Source organism: Diadema setosum, chromosome 4, assembly GCF_964275005.1.
Source record: "Diadema setosum chromosome 4, eeDiaSeto1, whole genome shotgun sequence".
NCBI lineage: Eukaryota > Metazoa > Echinodermata > Echinoidea > Diadematoida > Diadematidae > Diadema > Diadema setosum.
Genome location: NC_092688.1, coordinates 28655034 through 28682126, shown reverse-complemented (window position 1 = coordinate 28682126; position 27093 = coordinate 28655034). Strand labels below are relative to the sequence as shown.

The 27093-nt window shown below is 37.5% G+C and overlaps 1 protein-coding gene across 1 annotated transcript in view; it reads right to left on the bottom strand.

The window, feature by feature from the left end:
• LOC140227989 (iron-sulfur cluster co-chaperone protein HscB-like) overlaps positions 1–27093 on the bottom strand; it is a 102387-nt gene that overhangs the window by 49156 nt on the left and 26138 nt on the right. Inside the window, exons 2-3 of the mRNA XM_072308388.1 lie at positions 24805–24901; positions 22656–22745 (exon numbers count right to left, since the gene is read on the bottom strand). Of these exons, the coding sequence (XP_072164489.1) occupies positions 22656–22745; positions 24805–24901 (187 nt within the window). The remainder of the gene's footprint in view (positions 1–22655; positions 22746–24804; positions 24902–27093) is intronic.

Genomic DNA, 27093 nt, shown 5'->3' with positions numbered 1-27093 from the left:
TCATACATACACATGCCAAGTTTCATTATGATACCTCCAATGGTTTTTTAGATACGCTGTCCACTAAATTGATTACGGACGGAAGGACGGACAACCCGAAAACATAATGCCTCCGACGACACTTCGTGGCGGAGGCATAAAAAGCAACAAAGGAAGGCACACTTCCAATAGCCCAAAGTCTCAGCTACAACATATTAAAATCTGGGAGAAATTCATCAAAGGATAAGTGAGCTAGTGCTTGAGGAAGACAGTCATGTCAAATTTAATTTCCAGAAAAAATGCACTCCCACAGTATTTAACACATAAAATGACAAAAGTGGCCACTATAGACAGGTCGATGGCCATTTTGACTTCCAATATTTGTATGGTATAATAGCCAGGGCTTGACCTTAACTTTTTTTCTAGGAAGCCAGCCGGGCTCCTCAGGGACCTTTTTAGGGAGCCAAATTGAGTTTTAGGGAGTCACGTTTCCCTCAGTCATAATCAGCAGTAGAGGTCTATTACATGTATTAACCTGGTGGAGAAGATTTCATTTAGATATGACATGCATTTCTCCATAGACACAAGCCTGAGATACCTTGTTCTTAGTCTCTAACGGGTTTTAGCACAGTCAAAATGTGTGTGTGCGTGTGTGTGTGTGTGTGTGCCTGTGCCTGCCATGCACCTGCGTGTGTGTGTGTGTGTAGGTGTTTTGTGTGGTCCCTCTCCCATTCCCTTCTGTAATTTCTTACCCTGGTCTGTTCATATTGTCTTTCTTTCTCGGTTCTTCTTTTTTGTAGCTGCAAGGTCTAGGTTAGAAACATTCATGTCACGCCACAATCATGTTGATTGATCAGCAGAGCTGCCAAGCTTTGGAAGCACCAATCCGTACTCAGCAGCTAAAAAATCCGTATTTTTCCACCAGAATTCATATTTTTTTCCATCTCCCTCTTTTTGCTATTTTGAATTAAACTCGTCGACTTATAAGGCTTACAGACTCTAAACATAAAATTACGACACATGCCGAAGTATCGAGCTGGTCACCGGCACGATAAAGAATCCAAACTATGCAATGTTCAGCGTTGATTGATTGCTTTCTCGCAAAGCATACGTGTACAAGCACATGTACATGTACCGCCAGAAACTTGTTGGGCTGGTTATGGAAGCTTCCACTATCTAGCAGGGGAGGGGGAATGCTTTCATCTTCTCAAGAAAGCTTCTGTGTGAGCGAATGCAAAACTCTGTTCGGTGTTTCCAACTATTGTTTACTATAAAACATAATCATGCCTTGTTTTCAGGCTTTTTCATTGTACTGGATTTTAAACATCAGTATTTTCCGAACTTATTCCAATTTCTTTTACCCTGACTGGAATCGGATAGTCTGCTATAACGATGATCGCAAAATGCCGCGCTGTGTGTGGTTGCGCCACTGTGCAAACACGTGGTTTCACTTTCAAGTTTAAAAGAATGCGCCATGTGCTCCAGCCTAAGAGGTAATACTGCAAGTTCGATGGATCGAATGCGCCATAGCTGAGCTGAATGGCTTGTTTACGGTAAACATGCAGTTTACATTCGATACGAAGAAGTCATTACGTCTTTCATGAGGAAAAACATACAAAACAAACAAACAAAAAAACACCTACGAACGAATGCTGATAGCCAAAACTTTGAAAAATAATAAGCAGTTATGATGAGCATGAACTGAAATTGTCAATGGTCATGATTTTTCTGTCTAACCAGGTGATGACTGCATCTCATTGGACCTACTCGTAGTGAATTTGTCTGGGCATACGAGACCTTTTAAGTATTTCTGTGATTGCCTTTTTAATTGACTGATTAATCGATCCTTTTTTTATTTTTCAGGGAACATAAGATATTCAATTAAGTACACTATATTCGACTGTTTGATGTTTCCTACTATACGCCAAAAGAAAGGTTATAGAATCTCGATATCTTTGCAATGATTCCTTTAATTCACCTAATGAGCTGGTTCTTCGATCGATATTTCCAGGATATTTACACGCTGTTTATTCCAACGCGCGCATTCTTTCGTCTGGCACGCACCTGGGTGTGGCACCTGCTTTTGTGGAAATTTCCACAAGGGGAGATGGGTGGGTGTCAAGTTTCTTCGAGCCCAGAGACTGCATGTATTCAGTATTTCACAATCTCTTTGCTCTAATTTATTGTAATTCGTGCTTTCCCCTTATTCTTTGCTGATATCGAACATTTAGATTTAACTTTACGAAGGTTGGTAGATCGTGGATCTTTTTGTTGTGAGGTGTATGTAATTTCTTTTTTTATCATTCTTTGGAGGGGGAAGATGAGTGTGAAGGGGGAAAGAAGAATAAGAGGAAAGTGAAATAAAACGAAAGGCACGAACGCTCAGCATTCACAGTAAGCCATCTTTTTATACCAGCATAGTTTTCATCACCATTAGACATCACTCAGATCATTTTAGCCTTTTCCTATCAACATTAAGAAACATGCATAGTCACTCGAGATAAACACCGAGGAAAATAAATAACAAATACAACGTATCAACACCTCCCAACAACACAAATATTTAGAAAAGACAACACACGTCGCTTCGATTCGAAAAAGTATTGCTGCAAATCGGAGAAATCGCCGTTACGAAAATAACAGTGCGAGACACTTGAAAGAATTATGTTTAAATATTTCAAAGTATAAAGAGAACGGATAAAGTGATATGAAATGGAAGAAATCGTATTAAACGAGGTGTGAGAAACGACAGAAATGGAACGATATGTTTAGTAGTAGGATAAGGCCCTAGCAAAAGTTTGCAGCACCAAAAGCTACGCGAAAATTTATACACATCGGAAACTCGGTATTGCGACGAGATCCTTGGGATCGTCAAGAAACGATACAAAACAAAGGAAATTAATTCATTTTGACCGGAAAATAGTTTGTTATAAGTATTCTGTTATATGAGATCTCCTTCAATAGGCCTAGAAATACATCGAGTTTCTACGATACTCGCGGGAAATAAAGCTCGAACGCTTTTCACCTGCACATAGTTACATACTGCAGTGCACATCAATACACGAACAGAAACTCACCTCTTCCTTGCAGAAAAATGATGCAATAACGTTACAAAAAACACACACAACACTCTAAAAATCATTTCGTACTTGGGAGGCAAGGGAAAAGCGGAAGAAGTAGAGAAAAAAAAGCAGATATTGCACAACGGAGCGCTTCTACCCCGTCTCAAAACGAAATACACATGTAAGGTACTGTTTCAGCTGGCTACAGGCTACAGGGATTCAGGCGCGCGAAGTTCCGTTCGGTGTACACAGTACGCAAGCAGCGAATTGCGTGTGCGCATAGTCTATATTGCAATTGCAGGGATAACAACTTAATTCGGGCGTCAGGGCTCGCTGCGCGCGCCGGGGCCGCTCGCGCTCGTCAATTAAATGACAGTGTGAGTGTGTACGGTACATAAACTAAATTCTGTGTTGAAACGTGAGGCTATACGGCAAAAAAAACTTGAGGAGCCAGCCGGGCTTTTTCATACATTTCTAGGGAGCCCGTAGTGATTCTGGGGAGCCAATGGTCCCCGGGCTCCCGCTAAGGTCGAGCCCTAATACCGCATATATATTTTTTTACAATCTACTTCATTTTAAATTTTCTTTTAGCCTACTTCTACTCTTTTGATAGGTTTTGGTAGGAATTCACACAAAGCTAATGTATTCATGGTTGATTTAATGGTTGAGCTAAATTTTTGTGGCCACTATACGCAGTTCGATATTCACCAAGGGACTCAAAATTGAGTGGCCGCTTGCCACGTTAGGCAGGCGAGTGCTATATAAAGGATCTATAGCAAAGCAATTTCGTGCGGGAGATTTTTAAGTGACCGCTATAAGTAGGTGGCTGCTATAGACACGTGGCCGCTATTGATAGGTTTGACTGTATTACCATGTGGCCAGATCTTTACAGTTGATAAAGACCGAGAACAATATTACCAATAACATTTAGGCGCTACCATCTTTATGAGTAAATAGCAGACATGCTTCCATGAGGTAAGTTGAATATAATCTTGCAAAAGTTCAAGTTCAAGTTCAAGTTCGAATTTATTCGTTTTTCCACAATAAAATCATACAGACATAAATCTCACTTTCTTGAGTGACAGAAACAATGTATGCAAATTCGTACAAAGAAACCAACAATAATGAGAAAAACTAATAGTATCAATGCATTGCAATTGTTGCAGAAGTAACGAAAATGAAAGAATTGTCAATATGCACTGTGTGAAAAAACGGAGGGACCCACTAAAAAGACAATGCTTGTAGAGTGTGGGCCCCTCTTGTATTAAAAACTCGATGCAAAATTTGACTAAATATAGCAACAAAGCAGCACGAAAAGTTTGGCATAAAAAGTTTAGCAGCCCACTAAGAGACAGACGGATAAACAGTTACACACAAACAGTTACACACAAGACAAACGAAATAATGAGCATGAGACAAGACTGGGACAGCAAGAAGACTACTTATAGGGAAGAAAACTGACTTGACGACACGACAGGAAACAAGACTACAGCGCGACGAAGAGGTAACAAAATAGACAGGAGTAAGCAACAGTAAGCAACAGAGACAACCATCCTCGGAGGTTAGAGGAAGAAAGAGAAGAAGAAGAAAAGAAGAATATACAACAAACCCTTCAACTGCGAGGTATAAGTTAAAGAAGATCTTATCATAATCAAAGCTAAGGCAAAAGTAACAATAATGAAAAAAAAAACGGCAATAAAGATTTTGCGGACGGGAAACAAAATAAGCCTATGAACTAATCTGATTCAGGGGGTCGTCATTATAGGATTGCAAAAGAAAAAACTTCAATCTCCTTTTAAAGGAGTATATAGAGGGAGCAGATTTTATATCGTGGTTCAGGGAATTCCAATAATTAGGTCCAGTGTCAATAAGTGTATTCTTTGCTAGAATCGTTCGAAGAAGTGGTAAATGAAACTCGTTAGAGCGTCGGGTGGGGTAATTATGGAATGATTGATTTTTTTGGAACATAGGACCAAAGATAGGTGGCAGTAAACTGTTATCATACATATACATAAATTGGCCTAAGTTGCATAAAAATAATTCGTTAATTTTTAGTAGCTTATTACAGTTAAACAATACATTTGTATGTGAAAGAGTGGGAGAATTGAAAATGATACGGAGGGCTTTCTTTTGTAATAATAACACTCTATTCAGCAGCGTCTGATGTGTATTGCCACAAGCTAAAATTCCATAATGAAGGTAAGGGAGTATCAAAGAGGAGTATAACACAAGTAATGTCTTTTCAGGAATATAAAATTTTAGTCTGTTCATAACACCTATATTTCGAGAGATGATTTTGCAAATATGATCAATATGTATTTTCCAAGAAAGTTTATTATCTACAAAAATACCAAGAAATTTGAAATATGACACACTTTCTAAATTACAATCATCCAGAACTATTTCTGAATTCAAAGAATCAACAGTATTGCTGAAAAACATATATTTTGTTTTTTGAACATTCAATGACAACTTGTTAGCTCTGACCCAGTTGGTCACTTTTTTCAATTCTGTATTAGCTTGTTGAACAAGAACATCGATATCGTTATGGGCAAGAAAAACACTGGTGTCATCAGCATAGTGTATAAAGGAAAGTACCTCTGAAACAGAGGAAAAATCATTGATATATATTATGAATAGCAGCGGCCCTAAAAGACTTCCCTGTGGAACACCACACTTTACATCTCTTATAACTGAATTATTATCTTTAATTGAAACAAACTGTTTTCTGTCAGCTAAATAAGTCTTGAACCACTCCAAGGCCTTCCCACGTATTCCGTAGTGCGATAACTTGTGGAGTAAAATGTTGTGATTAATTATATCGAAGGCCTTGGAGAAGTCCAAGAATATACTAATTAAATGAGAATGATTGTCAGTTGCATTAACGACTTTATCAATAAAATGAAGAACTGCATGGATGGTACTATGTTTTTCTCGGAAACCAAACTGGGAATTTGTGAATATTTTGTGCACATTTAAAAATTTGGTTATTCTGGTGTATATTATCTTTTCTAAAACTTTCGATAGTGAAGATAATAAAGAGATTGGACGATAATTACTGACATCCAGATTATTACCTTTTTTAAATATTGGAATTACTTTAGCCAATTTCAGTTTATCAGGAAACATACCATTAGAAATTGACAGATTAAAAATGTGAGCCAAGGGATCTGCGACTGATGACATAACACCCTTAAGAATACAATTATCTATATCATCATAACCGGAGCTACGTTTGTTTTTTAAAGAGGATACAATATCGATAATCTCATATCTATTTGTTGGAGTTAAAAAAATAGAGTTGGGGTTACACTGACCTAAGAATTCAGTAAAATTCTGTTCTGTAGCCGGAATACCATGAGCAAGTGTTTCACCTATTTTTGAAAAATAAGAATTAAAAACATTTGCAATATCAACAGGGTCATCAATTATTTCATCATCCCACTTTATTTCATCTATTTCTGCTTTTTTGTTCGGAATATTCATTGCCTGCTTTAAAACTTTCCAGGTATTTTTAATATCAAACTTAAATTTCAACAACTGCTGAGAATAATACCTTTTCTTTTCCAAACGTAAAATCCTAGTTAATGTGTTTTTATGTAATGTATATTTGTTCTTTGATCGTTCAGTTTTTTCCATTTTATATTTATAACACAATCGATTTTTTTCTATTAATTGAACGAAGAATTGATTTTGAAATCCACGGTAACGTAGGCGTCTTTTTATAATCCATTTTACTTTTTTGCTTTGGAATAATATCATCCAAAAGAGAATCAAATATTTCCATAAAATTATCAAAAGACAGATTAACTTCATCATTTTCATAAACTCATGACCAATCGGCATTATCAAGAGCGGCATCAAAACTGGCTAACTTTTCACATGGGACTCTACGTTTGCATAAAGGAGCCGAAGGTTTAGCATCATTAGCCAAAGTTTTCAAAGGAAAATGAGTCATGATTGGGAAATGGTTGGTCACATCTGAGAGAATTATAAAAGAATCGGTAAGAGGTAAGATATTGCAAAACAGATTGTCAATTAAAGTAGCTGAGTGATCCGTGACGCGAGTCGGTTTAGTAATGAGTGGCAAAAAGGATGAAGACAAAAATGTCTCCAGTAACTTGCTTGAAATATAATCATTTCCAGATTTCAGCAAATCAATATTATAATCACCAAGTAGAAAGCAATCCTTATTTCTAAAAACTGGGTTTTTTACCAGGTCTGAAAGATATGTCACAAAATCTAAAGTATTCAAATTAGGAGGTCTGTATATTATACCCAATAACACATTCCTACATCCTGGGATAGAAATTTCTACAAAAAGAGATTCAACAGTGTTGTCCTTTCTACAAATGTCGTTGTGAACAATACAGTTGTAAATACTTGATACATAAAATGCAACACCGCCTCCACTTCTGTCCGATCTATTACTGACATACATATTGTATCCGTCGATTGCAAAGGAATCTTCCGTAGTGGAAGTCAACCAGGTTTCGCTAAGTCCAATGATAGAGAGTGATTGGCTAGCATCGGATTCTAATAACAATTTTAACTCATCAAAATGTTTATTCAGACTTCTTATGTTAAAATGCAACAGAGAAAACGTGTCTTTAGAGAAATTAAAATACATATCTTTGAATTGATTAACTGTTATGTAATTACATAACGTGTTCAGATTTAAATCATTTCTAAAATCATAAGGTAGTTCATTTACTGCTGAATTAAGATTATCAGCAACGAAGTTGTCATAAAGAGTTGCTTGTGTTACTGGTGCCTCATCAACTGAGTCAGATTCGGATGTTGTGAGCCGATACAATTCAAAAAAATCATCATTTGGCACGGAATGAAAGGGTGCATTTGAGAGATCAGCCATAACGAAAGATGAAATTGTCTAAGATATGAACCTGCATAAACAGTAGCGCTGTATTGAAGGAATGCCAGGTTATTATGCAATGAGAGAATAGCCAGCAGACACAGCAGACGGAATGTGACAAGGCGCGGGAAATAATCAATGCACATAGCAGTGTGCATGGGTTGCGTAAAGACTTGAGTAGATAGAGGATCGTTGCGAAGGAAGGGAACTGGGAGTAAAAGAATGCAGAATGAATTGGGCTAGAAGGGTCAATAACGATGAGAGAGAAGAACAAGGAACACACACAACAGGTGAACGAAGATACAACGAGTGTCTCGGTGGGCTTCCAAAATAAAATAAAAAAACATGCATACACAAGATGATCGGCGGAGAGTATAGACAAAAGAAGAAGGAATGCACATGATGTTACCAGCAGAGAGCATTGCCCTACCGCTGCAATAATACAAAAAATCCGCCTCAGAAAGTACATATACGCTATAACAGAAAGCATCGGTGCACATCTTCCTGCCAGCCACCACCATACACCGTTTAGAATTTGGCAGACAGGAAGGGAAAAAAAAAAGTAAAATGAAAATCCAAATCAAAAGAAAATGCAAAGGGAATTTAAATTATCTAAATTTCAATAAGTAACAGATTTTATGTAGGAATATACTTATAGGCAAATACATGAGTACTGCTAATACAATATGATCTCATATTGTTTGAATCGGCTGAGTAAGTGTTATGTGAATATCGATACTTTTTTGTTTGATTAACAAAATGGTAAGATAAAATGCAGTGCAAAGAAGGACAAGGAAGGACGGTGCCCTTTACAAATGATGACAACATAGTTAACTGCGGGAAACTTGAATAAACCACAACACATGCCTGTTCCAGGCCTCGCACGTGCATTGCTATACAGCGTCACGCCGCGGGCTCTATATCCGGATATAATTTAAAAAGTTTTACATTTGTTGTTGAAAGGGTGAACATTGTGTTGTACTTTAAAGCAGAATATCAGATAAGATGGCCAGAACCTTTGCATGGTTAATCATGAGACAACTTGGTTGTAAGTATAAATCCAAATATTTCAAATAAACGAATGCTCATTATCATAAATGTAGTCTACTTGAAATCAGTTTAACAATCAAATATATGGGTATGAAATAGTAAAATCAACAAATGAGGTACAGAGCGCCCTGAGTAAACACGATAAGTTTCACAATGGCTGAAATCTGTCATGAGTCTGGTAAAGTCGGAAATGTTTGTAGATATAGTAAAGTGCCAGCCTCACTAAACTGTAGTAAAGCAACCCCCCCCCCCCCCGAAAAAAAGAAATATATATATATATATATATAAGTATACACGTTTATATTGTAAATAAGTGGAAAGACTGCAAAAATATACAACCGAGCCTTTACTGGCTATTTATATAGCTTACAACACAAATACATTTCCAGCATTCCTACACAGTTGGAAATCAGGAGTACGCATATGATGATCCACCAAGTACAGAATGTGATGGTATGTGGGGAAAGTCACAAGCTATAGCAGATTCCCATAATAATTTGGCATTCGTTGAGATGCCATGCAAAACATGTATATCTAAAGGCGGACTCACACTGTGCGATTTTTACTGCGATTTACCCTTTACGATGTTGCACGACGAGAAATCGCACAGTGTGACGATGTCTGCGATACGACAACCGGCGATTTGGGGGCTATCGCAGCCATCGCAGCCCATCGCAGAACTTTGAACACGTGCAAAATTCTATGACAATCGCTTGCAACGACGATCGAAAACTTTCAGCGAAACAAGGCAGTAGAAGAAATACTAATCAAGATTTGGCTGGATATGCTTCCTTTATTCCACAATTGCTTACTGATCTCTCTCAACATCATGACGAAGATGAGTGCAATCGTGAGTAATTCTACCATGAATATGGGCTTCTCGCGTCCATTGCAGCTGTTTTGTCCATACGTAGTCCCATGTATAGAGTTTGAAAGAGGGCAGATTAAACAGTCTGTGGGTGGGTTAAAATTTTGTTTGCGTAGGCCTACCGCCGGACCGGTACTGTATGCATAGCCTTGGACTAACTTGTTAAGTGTTAGACTTATCTAGATCTAATGTTTAAATTATACTAAGCCTAGGCCCTACTGAGTATACTAGACCCATATCTAGCTAGGCCTAAATTTACTATACACAGCCCAGTCGCCGCTGTACATACGTAGCGCGACAGGGCTGTACCAACGAAGCTCCAAACACGAAGAGGGTCCAACGATAGCATGCGATCGGATTGAATTTTGATACTTTAGATCATTTTTTTGTCACTTCAAACTCATCTGACGAACAAAATGATAATGAGACTTCATATCTATGCTATGAATATTGAAATTTAGATTTGATAACTTACCTAAAATGATGGTTATATGCAGCATGTGTGAACGGTTCACGAACGGTACATCGTCTTTCACGCCAGGCCATTTCCAATATCCGGAGGTCACATGATCTGAATGCCCTTTCAAAAGGTCGCGCTGTCGACCGTGCTGCTACACCAACACTCAAGCAGCGCATCGCACGCACGCAAAAGATTTCCGCAGAGATCAAGGCGCCATTTTGAATTCTGCAACGATGAACCCTGACGGTGTTAGGGAATCCGCCAGAAAGTATCATTTTTTGGTTCCACGGACTTATCACGAGGGCTCTCAATGGACTTACGAACCTTCTGTAATACAAGCATGCACTTAAGGTGAGTAACGTTTGGTAACGTGTACATTGTTTATAAAGAACGTATAAATTTTCATAAGTTTTGTAGTTGTGTTGTGGTTCCCCACTTTGTAGGTGCCCGCTCGTTGGTCAGACGCTGTATTCGCGTAGCGTATTAACAGCGTCTGGTCGGGCTAGGCCTAAATACGTGTGTGGGCCTAGAAGTGGTTCTAGGCCTAGTCTGCCCTACAAAATGTAGATCTAGCCCCGGAGACCGCGGTACTGCGTGTGGCGGCTGTCGCAGTTACCCTAGATCTACATTGTACATACGTGTTCCAGTCGAATTTTATAAATCGACATAGGACCTACACGTTGTATAAACTACTAGGGCTAGGCCCTGGTCTGGACAGGCCCTAGTAAGTCTAGACCGTAATGGCTTAGTACTATTGCACTGCCACTGGATCGATCTGACGTGGACGTGAACACTAACAGTAACAGTAAACACTTAGACTTAACGTTAGGGCCTAACGTTAGACGTGGTTTCTGTCTAACGACATAACGTTGAAAAAGAGTAACCTACATAACCAACAGTTAGAGATCCTAGAGGCTTCAAATGTGAAACATTCTTCCTGCCCTGCACACACGACCATACTAACACACGGTTACAAAACGTTGGTGGAGTACAGTTAATTCTGAGTATGCCGACGGAACCGGAACAGAAACAGAAACAGATCCAGCTAATTTTTTACACATTGATACAGTAGGAAAGGATATTGATAATTGAAAGTATAGCCCATCAAGATGTAACTGATATTTGATATAAGTGATAAGATCTCTAAAAATCTACATTCTTATTAAAGTCTTATATAGATTAACTAGTCTGTCTAGACCCTAAGCACTAGATCTAACAGTTAATTAGTCTAGCACTAGCAGTCCTACTCCTAGCATGCACTTACGTTAGCACTACTCACAGTCAGCAGGCTTCTTCTTAGTTTTAGACCCGTTCTACAACATTAAACGATAGTAATATGTTAGTCCCTTACGGTGATCTAACGTAAGGGTGCTAACGTTAGATGGGTCTACTTTTTTTTTTTTTTTTTTTTTTGCCAAAATGTGCTCATGGATTTCAAAATCATACGGTAGGCCTACTCTGGTTAAGCTAGTGATGGCTACAGAAATACAGTGTCGATTATTACTTAGGCCTAGGCACCTACTGGATCTAGATTGTCAGTAGCTGTGCTAGCCTTTCCTGCCCTTGGCTGTGGTCTAACGCTAGAACCGTAGGCTTAGACCTATTTCGTATTAAACGTTAGAGGAATTAGAACTCTAACCGTTGGCGTTTAATAGACCTACACTGTAATTGAGATCCATTGCTATAGTTACAAGCAGTATGAATCCAGATCCTAGACAAAAAATAAACAAACTGTTCCCAAACTTTTTATTTTTTTTAATTTTTTATAGAGTAGACGTAGTGTCTAGTCTCATGGAAATTAACTAAGCCAGGAGTATAGCACTCTAGATTTTTAACAGTAAGGCCTAAGTGGAGCTGAGATAATTTAGATTGATCAGTTGTTCTTGGAGACTTGTACAGAAATTGTAGTCTAGAAACACACACACACACACACACACACACACACACAACAACTGCAATGCAGTGAAGTGACCCTCTCTACATGTAGGTTACTAGGTGATTAACATTTTATCCATGTTTGTCCGAGTTTTTATGTGATGATCGATCATGCACTCCAAACTGAAAGTTGTTACCGGTACTGTATGAGGCTGTAACATGTTCATGCTCAGGTCTGCAGACTAGTGCTACAAAGTATTTGATTATCCGGCAGTGCGTCATTTGTTAATCTGTGTCGATAATAAACACAGCCTTGTCGTTGCTGCCTCAGCAAGTCACAAACGTGCTGTGCACAGCACTTGGTAAGGCTATATAGTATACAGTACAGTACCGGTGTACATGTCATACTCTCTGTTAACTTTAATTGCCCTTTAATTTCATAACAAAGTATATCAAAATGCACTCGCAGTCTGAAATCATCAAAGACTCTGCCCCAATCTGTAGGGTGTACAAACTGTACTTGCAGTTTGATTGCAGAATGTAAAACATCAAGGGCAATCATGAATTATCCAAAATTGCAGACTGTAGGAAACAATGCTGTGTGCGTCATGTGTTACACATGTATGTATATTGACATGTTGTTGTTGTTGTTGTTCTGTAGGGTGTAGAAACTGTACTTGCAGTTTGATTGCAGAATGTAAAACATCATTCAAGGGCAATCATGAATTATCCAAAATTGCAGACTGTAGGAAACAATGCTGTGTGCGTCATGTGTTACACATGTATATATATTGACATGTTGTTGTTGACATATTGACAACAATACATTTATATTGACATACTTGTACTAAACGTACACTACATGTAATGCATAGTGTAATTTGGTTAAGCTTTTGAGCCCTTAGACCTTAGTAAATGACTGAAATAATTATGATTATGATCTATGAATTTATGAAGCACTTATGTACAGGCCTCTATGATGTTATTCTTGTCTCGCCTCCCTGGTTACATGCAAGTGCTTCTCCTATGTCCAATGATCAACAATGGTGAATAGTTGAATAAATTTGTTTATCACTATATGTGTTTGTTAACTCTAGATTCATTCCCAAATGTTGTCCTTTTTACCCAAATGGTAAATTTAGAGTCTACTGTAATTATCATAAATGCCTAAAAATAGTTGTCCCTTTGTGTCACCCTAAACAGGTCTGAATAAAAATGAAATCTCTAAGGAATTCATACTGGAGGCTTGTCTCAAAAGGATTGTTGAAAAGGAAGAGCAGAAAAGGAGCAGCTGGCAACTGGTTGTCCTGCAGAAGTACATGAATCCCTCTCTCACCTGCAATTTTTGAGGACAAACATGCCAAGAGGATCACTAACCAATTTTGGAGACTGAGGTACAGTATATATGTTAGAAGATAAAATAAACACTTTTTCATACTTTCCAAAATGTTTATGTGATTGCATGTGTGAGTACATCAGTTTCTTTTTCTTTTTATGGTGGCTTGACAGTTAAGTTGAGAGCAAGAAAGAAATTATTTCAAAAAGTGTAATTTAATTGTCTTTTACAGTATTTTGAAGAACATAAAACTTTCATTCATGCTAGCCTAAAAGTGATGAATACTTTATTCATAGAACTTCAAATAAAGTCATTGTAAGCAATTTCTAGAAATAAATGAAAACATCATTTCTTTGAAAGAATGAATCCATTGTAAGACATAGGAGGAATGCATCCCTCTTCATCATTCTAATTCAATGTAATATGTACAATGTAATCATGTTTGTGTGTTTTTTTCTTTTTCTTTTTCTCCTATTTACTAGGAATTACAAGATGATAAAGACTCTACCAGCAAGAGGTCAAAGGCTGAAATGCTACACATAAGGAGCAGGAGAAGGAGAAGCAGGACCTGTCAAAGCAAAACCTAAGAAGATAAGGAGTCAAGAAGCAAGGGAAACCAAAATTTTATCAGCAGTAGGTACCCTGCTGATGCACTAATGGAAAATGTTTGCTTTACCTCTAAAATAGAGAGAGAAAGAAAAACAAAAACATGCTTGTTGTTTTTTTTTCTCTCTAAAGACAAGTGCAACATATTTATGTATTTGGGGTGTACCTGAAAATCTCAAATTTGATTTACATACTTCAAAGAACATTGTTGAGTAGACTTTATTCAAAGAATTATCATCCAGGGATACTTCTTTTTGTCAGGGGGTTCAAATCTATGATCACTGTCGAAAGGATTATTCAGGCGTAAGTTCTCTAAGTATTAAATAAAAACATGCCACATTGTTCTTTTACTTTTTCAAGAAAATAAAATTCCACAGTCAATTCCATGGTCGAGGAACTTCATAAAAACTCAACTCGATAACTCAACTGTGGTTGTCAGTTGCTAATGTGTGTAGTTCAAGTGCTGTAAACACTGTAAGCAAATGGGCGGAAAGTTGGAGGCATCCTAAACTACAAACATTTGCTTCACAGGGAACGTTATGCATTTTTGTAACAATTAATATTTCCCCTATTTTCTCCCTTTTGCTCTCTTTTTGGTGTTTGTTTAGCCCTTGTCATGTAGTTCACCTCAACACTTACACCTGTAACTGCAAGATCGGTGTGGGATGACATTGCTGTCTCTCTAGGACTTACTGGAAACAAAATGTGACTTTTCAAAGCAGGAAAGTGGTAGCTACTACAGCAGGCAGTCCAGAAGGTGGAACTTGAAGAAACTGACATATTGACTTGTTTCTTTCCTTTATGTTGGACCAGTGCAAGTTTCCCTGAATTTTACATGCATTTGATGTTAACTTACAATGTTTTGATTTCTTTTTTCCCACCAAATATAAACACAGCTACTCTCGAAAAATTTAAATTTACATGCAATCACCGTGAGTCATTTTTTTTTTCTGAAATACCAACAAACAGCTGAAGAATTTCGTTCAATGTGCAAGGTTTTGTCATGATTTTAAGGCGATTATGCACTGTTGCTTTGACAATGCACTTTCCCTTTCTCTTTAAAATGTATCCCGCAACTTTAAATCATGTACAACAAATGTACCATGTTTTGTTTATATCACTGAAAAACTGGAGAGGGAAAAATTCCACAAGCTTTTGTTTGATTTGTGAGGACCATTACAATGTTCAGAGACAATAGCAACACTCTTTCCACTACTGTTAAGAAATGTATGTTTTGTGCAACTTTACATTAAACTCAACATGTGTGCCAAACATTGTTTTAATGGCTCGAAAACTGGGGAAGAAAGCTGTTCTTAAAGCTGTTACATAACTTTGAGGGCAATTAGTGCTGTTGCCACGGCAACACACTTTGCAGTGAGCTGAACATGTAAGCAAAACTTCTTTTGAATCGATGGAAAACTTCAGAAGTTCAAGAGATGTTTTACCTTGAAGTTGTTGTATATGACTTGCACTGTTGCAAAAGTGGTAGTGACATGACATCATATTTCTTCGTCACTCACAGGACTGCGCAGAGTAAAAACACCCTAGGCCTTTGTGGAAGTGAGAGCTTATTGCAAGTTTTTTTAATATTAGTTTAACTTGACCATTGAACAACTTAGTTTTGTAAACTTATTAATCACCCTAAAATGCCAGTCTACATCAACAAGGCTTTAATCATTGCACAATGATGGAATTGCACAGTGTGTTTTCATCGCCCTTGTCTAAGCGTATTGAAATGTGAGTCTGACAATGATACATGTATTGCCAGAAATGTTTGAGCTAGAAAAATGGAGAATGGCACATGTATCATTGCAATAAGTTGTACTAGAGCTGCAAACAAGAAATCATGTTTCTGTGCAATTCTGAATTTAGAGCAATGTGAATGCAGCAGTCAGCGTTCTGAGATAGCTATTTTTTTCCTATGCAGTCATATATATGCTACCGTATAAATGCTGCATGGTATTTCAATCATACATATTTTAACTGCTGATCTCCCCCCTCTGCACAAAATTATGTTTGTTTGTTTGCTTGTTTTTTATCATACCTCTATCTGTATCGATGGATAACATTTATTACTGGACTCAACATCTGAGAGTTTCAGTCAGCAAATTGTTATAGTTGTATTTGCTACATTGTAGGCTACAATTTGCCAATTACCCTTTATCAGTCAAAGCAATTCAATGTCCATTCATTTGTATCTTCCTGATTTATTGGTAACACAATTGTATATTTCTTGCTTATAAGTCAGTTCTGGAAAGTAAAATGTGTAACCAAAATTACATACGTATGTACTCTAGCCTTGAACATTTTATTTTTTTTTTCTTCCGCACATTTTAACCAGCACATCTTCTTCTTGTAAAGAATGCCTAAGGTAGGCACCAACATAATCTGGGATGGACAGAAAATGGACAATGTTGAAGATGAGATCTCCTGTAATGACATTACATTATTAAGGTAAACAATTGACAAGGTTCACACACAGTTGGAATTTCAATTCAAATGACTGCTTTGCCACAGTATTTTGCAGTGTATGCAGTGTCTGATTAATCTGGATTAGGACCAGTAGCACATTTAGTGCATCTCAAAGCACCCCTTCGGATGCTGGTATGATCATTTCAATTTGACATTTTTCAAAATACAATGTATGTTTACAGTAAGTGTTTATGTACCTTTGTACACAAACTCTAACTGTAAACATTGCTTGTAGAGTATGTTAGATTGCAGCAATTTCCTCTCTGAGGTTTGTTTGTTTGTTTGTTTGTTTTTGCAACATTATTTGGGAAATTGTAGTGGCATAGGTAGTTGTCTCATGCAAATTGTAATGGTAACTCGTTGAGCTGAACTTCTTGTAGATGTTCAAGTTGACTGAATTTATTCATTGTTTATGTGGAAAAGAAATGGAAGTTGATGTTTTTTGTCACTTTGTTTGATACTTTTAAGAATTATGACATCGATACTGCAGTATGTATATATGAATTGTACAGCACAATTATGATATTGATTTTCCTACTAGTTTTGCATTTTTTTGCCTTTTTTTTTGACAGTACAACTGTATTGAACTAATTGAAGCATACAGCTGTAGTCATGATATAGAAAGACAAATCGACAACTTGAACCGCTTTGTACCATCTTATCTTTTTCTTTTTTGATGATGGAAATAAACACTATTGAATTGACTTTAATTGTGATCAATGTGTCTATATTTCAGATTTAATTTAATGACTTGAATATATCATTATCTTTATTCTTGTCACATTTTTATTTGTGAATCAATATATATTGTAAATAAGTGTGATTCCCTTACATCTGAATGGTAATTACATACACAAAACAAGAGTGAATTTTTCAAGGGCCAACCAGAAAAAATATGTTAGCACAATATTTTATGTGTTTAAGAAACCACAATGTTAGAATTCCACTATCAAAGCCTTAGAAAAGCACTTAGAGAATACAGACCTCCACCAAGCAGTACTTTTTCACCCTTACTGTGATTTCTACCCATTGTAATAATTACATAAATATGCGTAATATGCTGTAAATGACTATTTCCAATGATCAAGAATCCTACAACCACGTAACCCCCCCCTCCCCCCCCCAAAAAAAGGGGGGGGGGGGGGCTTTGATCCAGGCAGTGATCCAAATTAATACCAGAATATGGCATTTCTTTTTTCTATCATCATTAACTTTATTTCTTAGAATATACAGTGTTATTCGATTCATATCTAGTAATTTCTGTAGTTACTTTAGAATAATGAAAAAAGCAAGCTTGAACATGCATGTACTTTTCAAACCAACGTCGCCAAAAAAAAAACAAAAAAAAAACAGGTGCCATAATGTACGATGCGCACGGTGTAAATGCGCACGGTGTAAATCGTAGGCCACAAATCGCACAGTGTGCGGTATACATCGCAGCACCTGCGACAGATTGCAACAGGCTGCGATATCGCTCATTGTCGCGTCGCCGCGCATCGCAGTAAAAATCGCACAGTGTGAGCCCGCCTTAAGGTACGGGGAGATAACTGCCCCACCTTGGCAAAAGGAAGCAAGTGACATACCATCCGAATTTGAGTTATTGATGTTTTCATAATTCATATAATGAGCTCCTCCTCCAGGCCAAATTTCGTGCAGAAACACTCATCCCATCAAGGGACACGCTAGATAAGACATCATGTTAGTCCATTGACATCAGTGTAAGTAATAGACACATTTAGCTCCTTACGAGAAATGTCACTTTTGTGACTCGCTTCCCCCTGCCAAAGCAGGGCAGATAACATCTTAATACAGAAAAATTGCATATTTTTGCAATTGTGGACGAAAGATGCCATAAATGCTGGAATAAACTATTCAGTAAAATGAATCAACAGAAATGTCACTAAATTTTTTGATGAAGCTCACAATTTATGGCACAATGTATAAGGCTACCGCCTAATTTAAAGCTCTATATTTCCTACGACAAAACTATGTATAACAATGGTAGAATGGTTAAATCAATGGAATAATAAAACGTCATGTTTCGGTTACTGGTATAAGAATACGAAGCTTACTCTACGAGAAAATAAGAAGAGCCAAACATGATGGATGAAAAAAAAAGCAAGAAAAAAAAATTTGATGCGTATCACATGACATAATGATTGCAGATTTTATCTCATTGGGGTATTGAGTGTCACGTAAAAGAAGTGACTCGAGTAAAGCATAATGCCTATAATATACGCAAGTGAGAGTCAGTATGTGGGGTAACCGTATAATGATTAAACTACAATGAGCGTCAAAACAAAGATGGTGGTAAGAGAATAATGTGAATCATGAACAGACTACAAAAATACAAGGCGGGTCTTACTCAAGGAAAGATCATTTACATAACTTTACATGATAAATACATTCCGAACATTCGTTTCCCATCGGAAGTCCGGTATACGTAACCAGGGTCTCCCTAGAAAAGAACGCGATGGTCTATTGTATAAGGTTGCATGCTACAGCAGACTCTAATGAGTATCAAAATCACGTTTGATGTATGAAGACGGTAAGTAGAAAACACACACTCACACAAGAGAAAGGATGGGAAAAAAATATGCACTGTAACTTCAGGCAAGGTCAGGTATATGACGGGGAATAAAGGTCTTGAAGGAGAAAGTCTTACTCTGGGGAATGCTATTTACATAACTTTACATAACAAATACATTCTGAACATTCGTTCGTTATCAGATGTTCGCAGTACGTCAGGATCTGCCTAGAAAAGAACGCGATAGTCTGGAGGGTCGCAAGATGCAGCAAACTCTAACATCGAAATCATTATGTGTGAGTACATTAAGTTGAAAACACATATAAAACAAGAAAAGATGAGGAAAAAATAATATGCACTATCATTCAAGCAAAAACAGCTGTATGACTGGGAGTAAAGGTATTGAAGGAGAGAGAAGAAAAAAAAGTCCGGAAAAAGTTGTCATATCAAGCATGCGTCAAGATATGCTGAATAAATTCAATGTGAAAATTATACCATCAAATAGTAGACAAATTCTACATACTGCTCTCAGTTGAGCAGCATTATTATCTGTATCACTCTTTGTTATGTTATCATATAAATCAGCTATAACAACAAAAATTCAGCAAACAAAGTTGCGGTAGATACGAAACTTCATTGCTTGTTATCAGGGGAATGAAACAAGGACATAAAAAAAAAAACGGAAATAGAGATCCTCCATCAATTTCATGCAAAATATTTTAGTTTATGCATAATATTTTTTTTTTTTTATTCGGATGTTATGTAATCGGCTGGTTCATCTTAGTAATAAAAGAATGTTATGTCCTATGAACAGCAAGAATGTTATGTCCTATGAACAGCAAGCAGACCTACAATTTTTGCAGGATATGTTCATTAAGTGGAACACCAAATTTTAGTACACATTACTGTTGGGACGAACAAAGCAGGATTTGCAGTAGCGATAGACGTTAATCTGTTTTGGACTTTAATATGTCAGTTGTTCTCTGTAATCATATAGGAGTTCATAGACTTCTTATATTTTTATGGTACATACCCAAGATATGTCAGATCCAGAACACAGCCAAATAATTGATGTCACATAGGCATACTTTTAAAAAGTCACATCATTGGTGTGAATAATATTAATGATTGTGAAAATAGCATTTTTACCATATTTTGACGTTTTAAGGTACAGTATAGATGGAGATGAGAATTGGGCTTTTAGCTTTTTGTGAGATACCAAGAAAACACTTATGATATAGTACAGAGCATACCATTTTAAGAGGAATTCAAAGTTTATTTGATGAAAATCGGGTTTGGAATGACTGAAACATCCAAAAACAAAGTAAAACAAAGCAATTGTAATAAAGTGTGGGTCCCACACTTTATTAGAATCGCTCTTTTTTGGATATCTCAGCCATTTCAAAACCAATTTCTCTCTAATAAACGTTGAATTTCTCATAAAATTACATGCTCTTTCATATTTCATAAGAGGTTTCTCATAATCTCACCCAAAAATGTTAGAAACCTGAAATTAGGTCTCAACCAAAACTATACAATCCCTTCAAGTTCTTGTCAAATACTGAAAAACGAGGAATATTTGCGTGCATTTTAATTTCGCGGGCGCCGAGATTTGCGAAATTAAAATGCACATGAAAGTTTTTGTCTACACTATATGCATTGAATGCCAGTGGCAATTTGTGATAATTGCATGCTGCAAAAAGGCTATTGGCTCTAATTCGCAAAAAATTTTATGCCGCGAATATATCATGTTTTACAGTACAGAGTATCAGTCAAAAGTATACCAATACATTTCCTGAAAGGAAATTTAGCAGACTTTCAAATGATAAAAGAAAATAGTTTCTAAGATCATCCTAGTGTGTTTCGATGAAAAGTGTCGTAAGGTGTGAAAATTAGCAATTGTTCATCGTTAAAAATTCTCACCCATAGGCCTATTCCTGGTTTTATTAACTTTATGCATTGAGTAATCTCCAAGGTATGGAGAAAAAGTGCAACTTAGTAGAATTCTAGCATTTTAACCTGCCCATTGACGCAATGACACAAAAATTTCCAAAAGAATTGTTAGGCAGTACATGCATATATACTGAGTGTCATGATTCCTTAGCCATTTTGAGATACGGACAAAAAAGTGCAATTTTTGCATTTTCACTTGACCTTTGAACCTGTAGCCCAAAATTTTCCCAATAAAATCTTTATCTGGCAATACATGTTCGCAGTATGTTTCAAGAAAATACCTCCAGGCATTGCATAGAGAGGGGGAAATAATGAAATTGTAAAAATTTGATCTGGACATCTTGACCTTGAGCAAGTGCACCCAAAAGCTGATAGGCAGAACTTTGTCCACTCACATGCCAAGTTTCATTAGGACTCCTCAAATAGTTTTCAAGATATATGGTGTCCACAAAGCTGATTACAGACAGATGTCAGGCAGGCTGAACAATTCAAAAACATAATGCCTCTGGTGACACTTGTGGTGGAGGCATAAAAAACACAAGATGACAGAGATGCCCACAGTACTGGTATACAAGCTTCCCTCAATTCAAGGACAAGTTCACCTTCATTAACATAAGGGTTGAGAGAATGTAGCAATATTAGTAGAACACATCATTGAAAGTTTGAGGAAAATCGGACAATCCGTTCAAAAGTTATGAATTTTTGAAGTTTTTGTGCAGTCACCACTGGATGAGAAGACTACTGCAGTTTATGATGTCACATGCGTACAACAATATAAGGAAACTATAAAGAGAATTTCACAAAATTTCATCTTTTGAAAAAAGTACACATTCCCTTGACTCGTTACTGACACATGCTATGGGTAATATTATTCCCATTGCCTTTAGAAAGAGGCAAGTCAAATGCTCTTTTATTATGCGAAAAAAAAAGTGAAAATATGTTGAGTTTTCTTTACATTTTCTTTAAACTGTTGTACTCATATGACATCACAAGCCTTAGTAGTCTCCTCATCCAGCTGTTCCAACACAAAAATTTTAAAAATTCATAACTTTTGCATCAATTGTCCAATTTTCCTCAAACTTTCACTGATGTATTCTACTAATATTGCAGCATTCTCTCAATCCTTATGTTTATGAAGGTGAACTTGTCCTTTAAGTGGAATATCCTGCACACAGAAAACATTTAGATTCATTTTGGAGTGCAAGACGAACATCCTTTAGAAAGAGGCAAGTCAAGTGCTCTTTTATTATGCGAAAAAAAGTGAAAATATGTTGAGTTTTCTTTACATTTTCTTTAAACTGTTGTACTCATATGACATCACAAGCCTTAGTAGTCTCTTCATCCAGCGGTTCCAACACAAAAATTTTAAAAATTCATAACTTTTGCATCAATTGTCCAATTTTCCTCAAACTTTCACTGATGTGTTCTACTAATATTGCAGCATTCTCTCAATCCTTATGTTTATGAAGGTGAACTTGTCCTTTAAGTGGAATATCCTGCACACAGAAAACATTTAGATTCATTTTGGAGTGCAAGACGAACATCCTGACAACTAGCAAAAGCTAGAACCACTGTATCAAGCAACTGCACTCACCAGGTACATGCCTCTTGACAAGGGCTTAAGGAGAACTTTATACGCCTTGTTTACAGCAGATGACTGCAATGCTGAAAAGCTTTGCTCCATCTGTGTGATAAAAAGACGTATGTTTCATTATGTGACAAGATTGATAGCACAGAATGTCGAAATGATTCTCTTTGTATCATCTGATTATTTCTCATACAAGTCATCTAGTGGACAAATTTATACATTAACATGTCATTTCTAAATAATCAAGCATTATTTTGTTGTTCAGTGTAATTCATATCTCAATGTCATTTGTTTCAGTATGCGACATTATTAATAGCACAGAATACTTGCATTTCTTTACATTTCTACCTTGACATATAATTTCTTAACGAGAGACCCGCGGGTCTAGCGCTCACCTGAGTATCGCAAGTTCACCTTTCACGCAGTCACTAATCTAAATCATTCACAGCTCTACTAAAATTTGACCAGGCATTCTCAAGTAGAAGATGAAAATGTACAATAAGGGCCCAAATTTTTTAAGATTCCTTAATTTGGGGGGATTGGGGGCCCCCTGGGGCCCTTTGGGTGGGGCATGGTGCCCATTTTGATAAATTGAGATCCTGACCCCCTAGGGATGCTACCTGCCAAGTTTGACGAAAATCCATCATGAGGTTTTCAGGAAGAAGATGAAAATGTACAATTCAGGCCCCCATTTGGACCTTCCCAACCCCCCCCCCCTGCCCCCAAGAGGGGCACCCCTGGATTTGCTATGAACAAACTTGAAACTACAGTCATTAATGTACTCACTCATAGTATTATCTTAGCTCTATAACTTCTGATTCTAGAGAAGATTTGTAAAGATTCCTTCATTTTGGGGGGTTTGCCCCCCCCCCCCCCCCCGGGGCCCCTGGGTGGGGAATGGTGCCCATTTTAATAAATTGAGATCCTAACCCCCTAGGGATGCTACCTGCCAAGTTTGGTGAAAATTGGTCATGGGGTTCTCAAGAAGAAGATGAAAATGTATAATTTTGGCCCCATTAGGACCCCTCCCCACCCCCCTCCCCTGGGTCCCACGGGGGGCACCCCTGATTCTGCCATGAACAAACTTGAAACTACAATCATCAATGTACTAACTCATAGTATCAACTTAGCTCTATCACTTCTGGTTCTAGAGAAGAAGATTTTTACAGATTCCTTAATTTTGGGGGATTCGGGCCCCCCTGGGGCCCCTGGGTGGGGCATGGTGCCCATTTTAACAAATTGAGATCCTAACCCCCTAGGGATGCTACCTGCCAAGTTTGGTGAAAATTGGTTATGGGGTTCTCAAGAAGAAGATGAAAATGTATAATTTAGGCCCCATTAGGACCCCTCCCCACCCCCCTCCCCTGGGTCCCAAGGGAGGCACCCCTGATTCTGCCATGAACAAACTTGAAACTACAGTCATCAATGTACTAACTCACAGTATTTACTTAGCTCTATCACTTCTGGTTCTAGAGAAGAAGATTTTTACAGATTCCTTAATTTTGGGGGGTTTGGGCCCCCCTGGGGGCCCCCTGGGTGGGGCATGGTGCCCATTTTAACAAATTGAGTTCCTAACCCCCTAGGGATGCTACCTGCCAAGTTTGATGAAAATCGGTCTTGGGGTTTTCAAGAAGAAGATGAAAATGTAAAAAGTTTACGCACGACGGACGCCGGACGCCGGATGCCGGACGAAGGGTGATCGCAATAGCTCACTTGAGCCTTTGGCTCAGGTGAGCTAAAAAAAAAAATCACGGTGAGATTGCATCCGTATAATAGAGAGATCCGGATAAAGGGAGGCTGGATAATAGAGGTTCAACTGTACTACCATTATCATCATTTTGGACAGCAAGACAGTAAATTAAGACTGTCTTATATTTGATGAATATTTTCCCCCAAATAAATATTTAAACTTCATTTTGTTTTCTACTACAATAATCTTGCTAACTGTGGTAGCCACAACCATTCTGTGGGAATGCTTTGTTGTATAATGTTGCATAAATACAAATGACAACTACATGGAGGATGTAAGGAGTCTATGATGGTGCATCAAAACCCCATATTGAGAATTTGTGCAGTAGTTAGAAGGGATGTGACCAATTACACCCTGGAAATCCTAATTTTTGCAATGCGATGTATCCTACAGGTAAACACAAACCTTTGAAGTTTTTCCAAATTTGTCAGGATGGAGCACTCGCTGAAGATTTCGAAACCTGCTTGTCAGATCTGCAATATCCACATCAAATTTCTCTTCTCTGCAGAAAAAACAAAAATGCCATATGAATCTTAAAGTCAATTTTAGTCTAACCGTCCCTACTAATAAAATGGAACCTAGATATAGGGAGATATCTGGTATAACGACTTTATTTTGTAGGTCTCATTCCTTTTATCTCTGATATAACAAGATACCTGTTATGATATCAATGTGTTACTTTAAACAAAGTTCCCTGTACCACTAAATTGAATGATTACTACAACATTTTTGTGATAAATACTGAATATTTACATAACTGTTATACCTAACCTTTTGATCCCTTAGAGATTGCAATTGCTGTTTTTACAGCTGCATTGAACATCAAAATCGGTTGGCATGGAAGGGGATACCAGAAAACATTTGGCCCTACCTAGAGCCATATCAGCTGGATTTATATGGAAAAAAAAGACCATACACTTTTACTGATTTCTACACACAGGGTTTCATCCCGTTCTCCAACATTCAGCAATGCAATCTATGAACCTCTAAAGGCTGCCATACATGTATTTAAAGGATAAGTTCACCTTCATAGACGTGTGGATTGAGTGAATGCAGCAATATTAGTAGAACACATCAGTGAAAGTTTGGGGGAAATCAGACAATCCATTCAAAAGTTATGAATTTGTGAAGTTTCTGCTCCAGCACTGCTGGATGAAACGACTACTACAGCTTGTGATGTCACATGTGTAGAATACAAACAAAATACAAAGAAAATTCAACATTTTCACTTTCCTCGCATAATAAAACTAGAACTGTCCATTGCCGTGCGATGCGATTGTATTCCCCGGCACTAGCAGCAGCTTTTGCTTCATCTTCATGATTGATCCCCTCCCCTTCTTAAAACATAAAGGTGAATATTGTGAAGACTAGGCACAGCTTCACAAGACAATATTTATGTATACAGCGTGTCCCACAAAAAATGCTAATGGCACTCTAAATTATATTGTATATAATTTTATAATCGTGAACTAGCATAAACTAGCATTCATTTTATAACACTAGATTAAATTTCATGCGATATGGTCAATTGAACACAGAGATATGAGCCTTCTTTCAGCACTCATCAGAAAACCTCTCAATCCAAGTTTTGTCATTACATTGAATAAGGTATGCAGTCCAATTACGTGTGGAACGTTGTTTCTCCTGCAACTTTGTTGGGATTCTTGGATGAGGCTTTGCCTCACGTGGTGCATTTCAATGTTTTCTTGTGTTCAAACTGTTACTCTTCTCCCCGATCTGTCCTTGTTAAGGTTTTTGCTTGTACCCGTTTCCCTGTATTTGAGCACATTTCTGAGTATTGTTGCCTTGCATGGTGCTCGTTGATTGAATTCTGCCTCAAATTCATTGGGTGCATGTCACGAGACCGACACCCACGAGCCATACAACCCACAAGTCATACAGCTCACAAGTCATACAGCCCAAAAGTTATACAGCTCACAAGTCATACAGCCCACGAGTTTGACATCAAGTAAAATAAGCCCACGAGTTATACAGCCCATGAGTTCGACACTACAGACAAAAGGCTCACGAGACCGACACTATGCAATCAAAGCCCACGAGACCGACACGACGCTCAAAAGGCTCACAAGACCAACACTAGGCAAACAAAGCTCACGAGACCGACACTATTACAGGCAAAAGAGGCTCACGAGACCGACACTAGGCAAAGAAGGCCCAGGAGACTGACAGGATGAAGAGCGCCACCTATAAACCAATCAATTGTATAGGGTGTCCAGATAATGGCATAAGGAAGATATGAGAGATGGAAAAGGAGAGTTGCTAGGGGATTACACCGTCAATTGCCCTCCCTCGCCCCCTGAACTGTTCAAGACTTTTAATTGTTTGCGTGATTGACTGTTTGTAAATAATAAACAAAATTCAGTAAAAGTGCATGAGATATTTCAACATTAATTTTGAAAATGCCAAAACATCGTTTTCCCTTTTTGCAAAAATATTTTACCAGTGTACACCTGCATAGAAATAAAATAAAATAAAATTATGTGGACATTCAGATCAACTAAATAGAATAATACCCAGGTGTGAAATGAAGTTTACAAGAAAATATTGCACAAAATGGCTAATGTTGCAGTGTATACTTGCTTTGCATGATATGGAAGGGAAGTAGTCATCTGCAAAGCTGCTGATTTAGTATAAATTCGCAGAAATAAAATGTATTCGTCTTTAATATCAAGG